The following is a 12253-nucleotide window of genomic DNA, read 5'->3' on the forward strand; positions in this document are numbered from 1 at the left end:
GATGTTTTGAGGAATGATTATGACAGACTTACAGGACATAGCTCAACTTTCAATACAGGAGTCTGGGATTGTCTTTTCACAAAACAGAACAAAGAATGTCCTCCTGTGGGTGGGAGTTTACTCCCACTGTTTACACATACACATTTCTGAAAGACTATAAGCCAAGGGAAAATTTTTGGCAAAGATACCCAACAAAATGTAAAATTTGCAGAAGAAAGAGGAGGAGGATAAAAAAGATATATGATAGACAGAATGGCAGAAGTAAAAGAATAAAAATAAAAGTATTATTTAGCTCAGCAATGTTGGAGGCAAAACAGGCTGCTCAAATGTTGCTACTGTGATGATGTAAGAGGAATTGAAAGACTTGGCATACTTGTGATATAGGCAGAACTATAAGGGATGCAGTCTCACTAAAAAGGACATCTTTAGAATATTTTAAAATGAGGTTCTATCCAGGCCCAAAAGTGTGATGATCAGAAACCAAAAGGTAGTATTCAGGATACAAAGATAAAACCTTTTTCAGTTATGATTTTTTTTCTAGAAAATAATTTTCATGAAGTATTCTGACTTCTGCAATATTTTGTGATAGGTGAAAGGTCCCCTGTGCAAGCATCAAGTCATGCCTGACCCTTTGGGGGACACTGCTTTCGCGATGTTTTCTTGGCAGACTATAGCGGGGTGGTTTGCCATTGCCTTCCCCAGTCATCACTTTCCCCAGCAAGCTGGGTGCTCATTTTACCGACCTCGGAAGGATGGAAGGCTGAGTCGACCTGAGCCGGCTACCCGAGAATCCAGTTTCCGCTGGGATCGAACTTGGGTTGTGGGGAGAGTTTCGGCTGCAATACTGCCGCCTACCACTCTGCGCCACACGAGGCAATATTTTAACTAAATAATAATTCCATGTTACAAAAAAAAACCCTTTTATGATATGCAATGACTGTCTATTAAATTATGGGATGATTGGAAATAAACTTAAGTTACTCATTTCAATAAATACTTCAGAGTTCTCATAGTTCCTTTACAATTTGGTCTGATTCTTGTATCCACATTCTTTTACTTTTGATCAATTTCTTTATAATAGCAAATGCACAAAGGAAGAGTGAATTAGTTGAGAGGAAGGGAAGGCCAAGAAAAGTCATTGTTGGATATATATATTGGTCATTCTCCTTGCCTTCTATCTCTTTTCCTTCCTCATTAACACAAGGTTCTTGTTTTTGTCACATGCTTTCAGAGATAAAGGATGGAAGCAATATTATCTAGAAATATGCATGAATTCTTCAAACAGAGATTAAAGTATGTGCTTTAAATTAGTTGATATAAGCAAACAAGGCCACAGTCAACTTTTGATAATTAGCGAAATCTAATCTTTAAATTTTTGATATATTATTTCAGTTCTTTATACAGTTGTTTGAAACTACTGTATAAAGAAATATTAACTTCATATTTATACTTCAGCAAATGAACATTAAAATCTGACCTTTTAATAATGCATCCAGCTGCTGTAATTATAATTTACCTGATATATTCGAACTGGCATCTTCTCCACAAATAAGCCTTTTTTCTCTCCTTTTTTGACCAATTTAGTCAAAATGGACAGGCGGTCACTACTAGGTCTGTGGGGCCGTGGAGATGATTGTGGTGAAATATCTGGAGAAGATGGAGCAGACCTGAAGAAAATAATGTTGCAAACGTAATTGTTCATCAGTTTTCACAATTCAAGTTTAGTGTTCATCCTGCATTGTACACTTGATAGCACAGGTTGTATAGGTAAATATGAACTCATTCTGACATTGTTCATATATTAAACGCTTATATATTATACAACAATCCTCCATTAGCAGAGGGACTCTCAACTATTTGCAAATTCCTTAAATGAATTAGTGCAATCGATCACTCCAGGAATAAAACTAGCGATTTCTTTGGGGTTAGTATAGGAGAAGAAATATATATTCAGAAAAGGGTAGAAATTTAAAGCAATGGACAAAAATACTGTTTCACTAACATGGTGAACCACACTTAGAGGCACCCCAAAAACTATGAATACAACTAAATGTCATGCTGAGAATCACTAGCTTGCAGGAAGCCATCTGCCAATTACAATAGTGCTGTGACTAGCTGATGATTTTGATAGCTAGACCCATGGGTTTAGTTATCTCTCCAAACTTGCTTGCTTCCTTCACTATAGAAAAACGTTATATGGACACAAGGTCCTTACAAGGAAAACTATCTCCTCTTGCAAAGATATATCCCATAGTTATATTTTTAAGTTTGAATATTATAAGCCAAGAAATCCCTTTCTTTTGTTCAATATCTGTATCTATATCAATATCTATATACTATTAAAACTCTCATGTCTGTTTGTACTTTGTAACCTTTAACCGGGTGAAACGGTATGTCATAGGCCAACAATTTTTGAACCAAGGTACCTCAAATGGGATAACTTACAGAATGTGTCCAAAATGTGGGACCCATGACTCCCATGGAATAGAAATTTGGCAAATTTTATAAAATGTTTTATGACATAAAAATTATCATAAAACATTTTATGGAATACAAAATGTCATAAAACATTTCCTGTGGTCAACTCCTGATGTTTGACTATGCTATACAGATCAACATTGGCTACTTCAAGGCAGATACATCTCTCCCTGAATTTTTAAGAACTATTCCGTACATTAGAAGCTCTGCCACTGCTGAAAGCATTGAGGAATCTGGTAAGGAAATATCTCTGAAAAAATGACCCAACAGGTCATGGGTTGTCTATTTCCAAACTTTTCTTGGCTTTTCCCAAGCTCTAAACATGTTGGAACTTGTCCTGGGATTATGTGTAGTCAAATGCAGGCTCAAGGATATTCTTCTAAATAGGTTTTGTCCTGTATGGACACAATAATCCTAATTAAGCAACTTTTGGAGATTTTGGAGAGTCAGAAGTACTGAAATTCTGTACATGAATCAAATGCTTGAAGTTAAAGATAAGGAAGCTTACAAGGAGAGATCCTCAGCTTCTTGACGCACAACGCTGACTCGACTTTTCTTTGGCAAGACTGGTGAGTTTTGTTCAGAAACTCGTTGATAGAAGAGCATGTAGGCATTCCAGTAGCGACGGCGAACATCGGGATATGGATTTGCTGAAGGAAGGAAGGAAGGAAATATTCATGTTGGGAGACTTGATTCCCGTAGTAGTACACATCAACTACAATTTCATAAAGTAGTTTATGATGTTTATAAAGTGGCTGCAATAAAAGCAATGCAATAGTTGTATGTCACATTTGGAGTGGACTAAACAGAAATTTGTCTTCCCCAGTTTATTCCCGAAGTCCCACCCATCTTGGAGCAACCAGTGCTATTGACTGACTTACTAAGGTTTCCAGGGGAGATACCATGGCAGGCAGCTTGATATTACTCAGTTGGCTATGTCCCAAACAGTTTATTCCATTATTTCCTCCTAATCACCTGCTATTTATTTATGCTATTTTTATGTTATCTATTCCATAAAATGAATTAGTAGCCTAATTAAAGTATATATAATAGTCAAATTTGCCAGTTTCAAGACTGTGATTAAAGATTTTTCAAATGACTATTCCTAACAAGGAGATTAAAATGTGCTAAATACATTTATAAGAGATAATTAAAATTTAGGCTTGTACTTACATTGATCATAAACCTTTGGTCTATACTCTCCACCAAAACATTCATACTCCAAAGTTTCATCATTAAGTTCAAATTCTTCAACAACAGTGTCATTAAATTTATACCATTTTCCTTTCCCACTTCCCCTGTGGTTACAGAGAAAAAAACAGACCATATTAATTTTCAAACATGATGTTTTAAATGTTTCAGACAAGATAGCTAATACATTTATGGCTTCACAATTAACAAAGAGCTAATCTGCACTGAGAAAGAGTCTATATTAAAATAGAATATTAACACAACTTATCTTAAATGCTATTTTTCTGGTTTTCTGTCTTGCTCACTTGCCCACCCCCAATCAACATTCTAAGGCTACTGATCATTTCTCAGATTTCTCAGATTTCTTAAGTCTTTGGGGATTTTGAAGATTATTCTAATTTTTTGTTGTACTTCTGGAGTTTCTGGAAATCTTGGGGTTTCTCTGAGCGTGCCAATAATTCCCTCTTTCATATAGCTACTGTTATTTTGCATACATAAACAATGGCACCCTGAAAAAGGGCGTCATATAATTTTCCTATCTTATGTTAAGCTGAGTTCGCAAAGTACAAATGTTTACCAACATACAAATGTTTTAGCTTACCAATATACACTGTATTTCACACCTGCTTTAATATCTATAGCTTCATGAATAGTCCTAAGCAATCAGTTTATGTACCAATCTATAAAATGAAAATATTAATCTAACCTGATGGTATTAGTTCAGTGAGGATGCAAGCTTTGTAAAGCACAATCTTGGTGCGCTACATAAGTGTTTGCCACAAAGAATTTATAATTCAACACCTGATGATCTCACTGCTTTTAGTTTAGCAAATGACCAATTGACTACTATGTTTGTGAATACAGTTATTTCCAATTACCTCCTATCTTTTATAAAAGAATAGTAGTGGCCCGCATGGGCTTGACCGCTGTGCACAATCACACCAACCAGTTCATAATTTTCTGAAGGAGCCACTTTCTTCTGTGGAGACCCTTTATATCCCTGATCTAGATTTCGTCCATTGTCACCAACTTCTGAAGAAGAATCTTGGCGAGCCATTCCTGAAACTGTATAGGGTTCCATATTCAGCATCCAAGGGAACTGTTTAAAATTAAAAAGATTAAACTTAAACCTGAAGTACATTACATGTTCATAAATTTTCTTCAATTATACAAAACTTATAAAACCTAGATTTTTATAAACTTATAAAACCTAGATAAAGGTTGAATAAAAGAAATTACTTAATGAATGAAGAAAATCATAGCATTTGTCAATCTCTCCAGGACTCTGCTTAGAATTTTAAAAATGACCCTCTGAGGCAAACTAAGAATTTTAACTTAAAAAAAAAGCCACAATCAATTATTTAATATCTCTAGAAAAACACTGTTATTACCAGTCCATGCACATACCTTTAATATAAAGATATATTACAGGCTACATGTCTACTTGATATAGAAGAGATCATGAAAGCAAATAAAGACTCCACCCCTAAAAATGTAATTAGACAAATGTAAAGAAGATATGCTTACCTTGATCTGTTCATCATATTTTATGGAACGTCCACTTTCCCAATCAAATCCAAATCTCATGAGGTGTATCACCAATACACTGGGTAGAGCTTTAATGCATGTCCGTTTCACTGTAGTTCTCTTAAAAAACAAGTGAAAGTGCCAGCTAAATACTCATGTTGATGCACTTTGTCTACAGGAACTTAATTATTTTTTTACTAGTATAGATTTAAATTTGCTCAACAAATTGCACATCATAGCTCATCCTGTTATCATTACCAATCTACTGCCGCTACTATAGCAACTATTTTCAGTCCTTTGTACCCTCAAGCAAATACAGCGTCACTCATTCTTTTCAACAGTGATGGAACTGAGTACATCCAAGCAACAGGGGATTTAAACTGTTCTTTTTGACAATGCTAACCATTTTACATCATTTTCTGTACAAAGTAATAAAGAAAGTATTTCAAAAATCTCTCTATATATGATTTTAGGATAATTTTCATGGAATATGGAAAATATCACCCAGAAATATAAAATCAGTATTTTACTAGAAAGAACAGGAACTTTCAGAGAACCAATAAGCTTCTTTGAGACCACATAATTCTCCAAGTTCTATATTGTGGGATAAAGTATTACATTTCTACCAGATTTTTTTTTTTTTTGCAAGGGTTCTCTAGAAAAACATTCAGTGTGTTAATTTCTTTGCAGCAATTTTAAGGAACAGTTCTTAAATCTGCTTAATCCATTGAGGCCTTTAATATGTCTACTGAAAATATGTAAATAAAATAATTATTTTCATTTGGCAGGAAACCAGAATTAATTCCCAAATATAATGGAAATGAAAAATTGAAGATTTTGATTAGCTGTGGCAACAAAGTTAAAAGTGCTGGTCCACTTCATCTGCCTAAACCAATGCAGACAAATTAATGTTGGAAGGTTTCCAGAATTTTCCAGTGATTGGAAGCATAATACATAAATACATGATTGCAAAGAAAGGACACAAGGAGGAAGCTATAGATTGGAACTGGTCTTATGACTATGTTTCATATTCTTTTCTAGCCTGAAAATCACAGGGTAATCTTGAGGATTCACTACTACTCAAGATGATTGTAAGGAAAAAACAAGGGACTCTTATACATATAGTATCATCTTAATACTGGAGGAAGGTGGAATAAAGATTTAATTAAAAAACAAGCACATGAAACATATGAAGCTAGGGATAGACTCAAAACTTCTCAGAGAACTAATGAACCCTGAGGGATCTCTTTCCACAGAAAAATCAAAGTACTTTAACTTTTAGATAAAGTAGAAACAGTACCTTTTCTTTACATTTCTCACAATAGTACGCATTGCTTCCTTCTAGGATCTCTCCTCTAACAAACTGATCCAATGAAATTTCTAGACTTTGACATGAAGTGACCCCTAAATTGAGAGCCACAAAGGCTTCTTCTCGTTCATACCTATAACATTAAAAAAAAAGGATTGGAATATATTAAGACATTTAAACAAAAACTTTCACCAAACAAAAACTAAGAACTCACAATTGTAGCTTGTATGTTAATAAAGCTGCATGATTTACTTCAGTAAAGTCTACTTCAGAACTCACCTTGGTTATTATTTATTCAAAGTATGGTAAACCAGTGAATTGTACCACTTGCATATGGTATGTGTTTTTCTTTTTGTTTTTCCTGTTACCTTCTCTAGTTTTTCCCTTTTTTCATATTAACACACATAGAAAATAAGTATGCAGATCCAGGATATGTATACATTTCCTCCTCCACCCCACCACCATCTTAATTCTAGAAGGGCCAGAAATTCAACAGCTTTGGACTGGTGTATCCAAAGCTTTCATTTGGTACCAATGTCAGAGTGATAAAAATAGTGTCTTTTGTGTCTGCAATGAATAGGCTTATAATGGTGGATCTCCTTCTTCACCTATAGATTTCACTTTCAGTAGGCAGAGAGGGAGATCTGCTCTGTCTTTTGATACCTGATCTACACTTACCTATGAGGACAATCCTTACAGATTTTCTGATCAGAATATATGCCCTGAAAGGTGTTTTTAAAAATCTGGTCTCTTCCTATTTTCTGTAAGAGATTGAAATACCAATAGCAGATTAATTGTACATCAACTGAAACAGTCACTATGAATTACAATGCCAATATATAAAGATAAGGAACCTTAAGGTATTCATCCATTTGATCTATAAGGCTGGTGAAGAATTCATAAGCATCTTGCTGTTCACGTACATAAAGCTCCTTGTTCCACATCTTGAAGATCTATAAAGTATAGACGCAATCCATTCAGTTAAATGCTTCAAGATCTTCAAATCATGTAAATGTCATTAGAATGCACTAAGTAGGTGAGCCAATCTAAACTGGAAGAGAAAGGTGCCTTTTTATCCTTACCCAACTCTTTTTATAGGAAAACATACCTTCTCCAGAGAATGCTACTTTGGATTCTCCTGAGAATATTACTGGAGAGAATACTACTTGAGTCCATTGGAGTTGGGCAGCTAATAAATTTAAATAAATAAATAGAAAACAAACTTTAGGGTTCAACAACACTGGGAGATGATAAGTAGGGCTAACTAAAACTACATGTGAAAAAATAGGAACCCTTTTCAATATTACTGTGTTTCAAAATGCTGTGATCCAAATTATCACTTTAAATCATGAAGGGGAAAAAAGGAAAGGGAAGAAAAGGATTCACGCTTAAAGAACAGTAAGAAATACCTTCCAGAAGTTTTCCGGTATATAATATTGCAGCTTGCTTTCCATTAAATGACCAAAGAGAGATTGAACTTGATAGAATACATTGTCATCAGGATTGTCCATGTTATCATCAATTGAAAGCAATGCCTTTAGAAACGATTTGTAATAGTTTATTGAAAACGCAACAATATTTATTTCTAAGTAAGTGTACATCATTTGTCTTCATTTGTGCTACTGAAGTAACTAATAATAATGTTCCAGCACAAACCCTCAGATCTACTGATCACCATCAGATTTGTTCTTATATCAGAGTGACTAAAGTTATCAGACAACTATTAGTTAGCAATAACCATTAGCATCCTGGTGGTAGAAAGATCCTTCATTTTAAGTAATATGGCTCTGCCTCAGTGTCACCTGTTTGTCACCCTGAGCAGCTGTGTCACAATTTGTTAAGAGGTACATCAACAAGGTAACTTGAATTAGTGTCTTTCTCTGGAAAACTAAGTTCATTCCTCACACTTCTACTGCAATCCTTGACAATCAGCTCTATGGAACTCAGGAAGGGGCATCACCATTCCTTATGAATACCCTTATTTTTGCACAAAATCCTCACAATTTGAAATTTGGCATATAGTCTCCACCATAAGGAACCATTAAATCCAACAGGCATTTAAAAATGAAATTTTTAAAGGAGCATATTTAAAACATCTCTGCACTTTGTATTAAATATTTCATCCCTGCATAGCTTCCCTACCAAATTCATTCTATGCTACTAAAAAACAAAATAAAACAAAACAAAAAGACAGCTGTCTTGTGCTGTATTCATACTGGACAACTGGACAATGGAATTTCATATTTCTGAATCCTGTTCCTTACCTCAGCACTGATTCAGATTGGACTCTCTCAAGACAGACTTTGCCAGTTAACTAGTTGTTAACAATGGGTCAATTTCAAAATGGCAGCTTCTTGTCATCATAGTTTTTATATGTCAACTCTCCTTCCTTCCTGATAAATGTTCTGTGTATATAGTTAACAGGCTTGCTAAAAGCGATTTTCACAAGACTATGAATAAATATTACCTCAGGTAGACCTGGTTGCATATAAAGCTGTTGGAAGACTGCATTCATGTAACATGTAGCTCCACCATTCTTTAGTCCCACAAATCCAGAAATGGATCGACCATCTACAGGTGGGAGGTACTGAGGGTAGAGGCAAGTAAGAAGAGAAATTTGTAACATGGAAGTGTGTAAGTAATTTTACAAAGAACTGATATTGCTGATTTAAATGTCTGTTTTAAGTATAGAATTTACCCATATTGATTTTATTCAATACATACTTTGTATAAACGTAGAAGTAGTATTTCTATTTGCATTAAAAAAGCCTGTTTACTTACATCAAATTCCTTGGAAAGAGCTGGATCAAGCTGGTGATGCATAGAAAGCAATTCTTTTGTAATAAGCTGAAGATTTGAGGGTGAACTATCAGCCAGCATTACTAGAACTTCATATGCTGCTAAGCGACTATTCACTGTACTGCACCTAAAATGAAGGAATCGATTATTTATAGTCAATATTCAGTTGTTAATACTTGTAAGTTATAGCAAACAATCTGCTTCCAAAGAGAATCAATTGAGGTTTAATGCCTTTCTGTGCAAAGCAATTCTAAAATCGTTAGGAATTTAATTTCCTGGATGAGAGTTATCATCCTGAACATGCAGACAAAGTAGATAGTTAATTCTCATCACACATTATAAAGTAATACCTGGTGCAGGACATAATTAAGGGTGGACAAACTTTATTGGGTAATGGGCTGCAGTTACTATTTGATTCTGCAGTGATCTCTCTCAGAAATGGATAGGAATTGTATTCCATACCAATATTAATAACATTAATTGATGACAAGGGTGCTGTGGAAGCTGTACCTTATACTGAAAAAAACCTAGAAATATATCTCAAATCATCAAATTGAAGTAAAATTCATTGCTATTAGAAATAGCAACATATTTGGATAATGAAGTGACTTAAAACTGAGAATGTGGAATAAAACAAATCCTCTAAAGATTATTTCTCTACATATCAAGAAAACACTATTTATTTAGCATATTTTTAATTTATTCAATCCTAAATATTCTTTAGGTGAATTACATTAAAAGAACAAGAGACAATTAAAAAAGTAAAAGCACAATGAAATCTAACACCAATCTACATGGGTACTAGGGTATGAAATGCATTACAACAGTCATTCCACATTCTCTCTATATAAAATTTGGAATATTTTTGCTTGGTTCCAAAAGAATAGGATAGGTACAAAGGACCTATGACTGCTTTATGGATGACTTATAATGAAATGATACCATGAAGTTCCTTAGTAACCTTCTTGGGGACATTTCTTTTTGTTACTTAATTTCAGAACGAAAACAACTGAGTGTATCATAGGAAATGCAGATATCTAAAAATGAAGAGGCCCCATTTTGACTTATGCATGGACAAAGCTGACTGAGCAAATAACATAATACACCCCATCCCCTCTACACTATTGTTTACTACCATCGATGTACTAATATACTCTTTACTTTGGGTGAAAATCTTGCTGAGCAACAGCAACACTGCCAACCGGAGAATGACTGTTCAGGATAATCCTAGATGCCCGGAAGAGGAAGTCATCTAATAAAGGTTTGATCAAAGATGAACCTTGTAAAAAGCAAAACTATTATTACAGTTAAGCATTAACTGTGGAAAATTAGCCTATCATAACAGAAGGTCTAATCTGGATTGATATGATTTACACTGCTGCCTGAGTTTCTCCTCTTATTAACACTGAGAAGTGAAAGTGACCAATGGACATTCTAATGGCCCATGAAAAGACATCATGTGGAGTTTATTTTATTGTAAATTACACGAACAACTATAATCTCACAAAATGTTCACAGATAATGTAAGGTAAAGTCACAATGACTTATAGACAGTTATACGCAATTGTGTATATGCTATATCATATTAAAATGTGCTTAAGTTCCATTATTACTAAGATGAAAAACTGTTGAGCATTGGCTATGTTTGAATTTCAATTTGATAAGACATCATATGATCCTATTCTCTGAATTAATATCTCATGAACATGCTATAACCTTTTATTTTGTGTCCAGTATGAAAACTAGGTGATGACAAACAATTCAAATGGGGCTGAGAAGTTGTAGAAAGGATGCTCTATGCATTTTATGCTGACTGACAGAGCAATCCCATATTCTGTTCAATGTCCTCCAATGATTCCACAGGCATCTAGCAACAGGCTAGCAGAAACAGAAGTGAAGACTTGATTATCTCCATCCATCCATCCAGGCACAATAGGAGGGAATATAAATTTATATTAGCTCTTGACCAAATGTAAAACTTTTATCAGCATCTGAAGTATGGCAAAGGAGTGCTTAGAATCCACATGTATTTTGGGGGAGCTCTTCAAATCTTTGAAGGCAGGGAGGAAGTATGCAGGGGAAGCCTATGTCAGAAATCCTCCTCTCACTTCGAAGGGGGAAGTTTGATTTTTCCAGTGGGACTTGGAATGCTATTCTAAAGTCTACACCACTGTTCCCTAAGTATCTATTTTGGAAGTAATATTTTAATCCCCCGCCCCCAAATTTGAACAGATTTCCTACAATACAAATTATATCTATAAAGCTCTAAATAACTGAAATAACTGAATAGAAATAAACTTCTTATCTAATTTAGAGCACTGTATTGATTGTGCCTTCTTACATACCATGCTGAAAAAGTAAAACTATAGAGCACCACTCCCTGGTGTTGCTAAGCAGTTTTAAAGTTTTACCTACAAGCTCCACAGAATAAGAGTATTTTCCAAAAGACAAAGATGATAGCGATAGTGGCAAAATACCATAATTTTTAACACAAAGTTGTATTTACATTCAACTTTGCTTGGCAACAGAAATGCAAACTTTTAATTTTTTTAATGCACATACTATTATAACGTAAAAGTAAAGACAAACCAAATATTCATATTAGGAAAAGTCCTGATTTAAGTATAATATTCCCAGTAGAGAAGGGTAAATAATTGTGAATTACAATGCAATTAAAACATGAGTTATGGAAAGTAATAGTTACCTAGCATTTCCTTTTCTGTCCCACAAAGTGACAGAAGGGTCTTAATAAGTCTTAAATGTCCTGCCAATAACACATTGTCAGCTTCACTGGTTTCACACTCAGCTGCACGAGTAGGTTCAAAATTATCCAACCAAGTGATCTCATCCTCCAACATGGCAGCTGGGCTAATCTTGAGTTGTTCCATTTCTGAAGCTATGTGATAAAAACCGTGTGTGTGTGTGAGAAGGAAAATATTAAGCCTACAA

At 34.6% G+C, this 12253-nt stretch overlaps 1 protein-coding gene across 1 annotated transcript in view; it reads right to left on the reverse strand.

Moving 5' to 3' along the window:
* USP24 (ubiquitin specific peptidase 24) overlaps positions 1-12253 on the reverse strand; it is a 96991-nt gene that overhangs the window by 19538 nt on the left and 65200 nt on the right. The window contains exons 39-51 of the mRNA XM_063298007.1: positions 12009-12200; positions 10466-10583; positions 9287-9431; positions 8973-9092; positions 7915-8040; positions 7360-7458; positions 7184-7266; positions 6497-6638; positions 5197-5316; positions 4548-4768; positions 3652-3776; positions 2987-3128; positions 1517-1667 (exon numbers count right to left, since the gene is read on the reverse strand). Of these exons, the coding sequence (XP_063154077.1) occupies positions 1517-1667; positions 2987-3128; positions 3652-3776; positions 4548-4768; positions 5197-5316; positions 6497-6638; positions 7184-7266; positions 7360-7458; positions 7915-8040; positions 8973-9092; positions 9287-9431; positions 10466-10583; positions 12009-12200 (1784 nt within the window). The remainder of the gene's footprint in view (positions 1-1516; positions 1668-2986; positions 3129-3651; positions 3777-4547; positions 4769-5196; positions 5317-6496; positions 6639-7183; positions 7267-7359; positions 7459-7914; positions 8041-8972; positions 9093-9286; positions 9432-10465; positions 10584-12008; positions 12201-12253) is intronic.

This window comes from Candoia aspera, chromosome 3 (assembly GCF_035149785.1).
Source record: "Candoia aspera isolate rCanAsp1 chromosome 3, rCanAsp1.hap2, whole genome shotgun sequence".
In the NCBI taxonomy this organism is placed as follows: Eukaryota; Metazoa; Chordata; class Lepidosauria; order Squamata; family Boidae; genus Candoia; species Candoia aspera.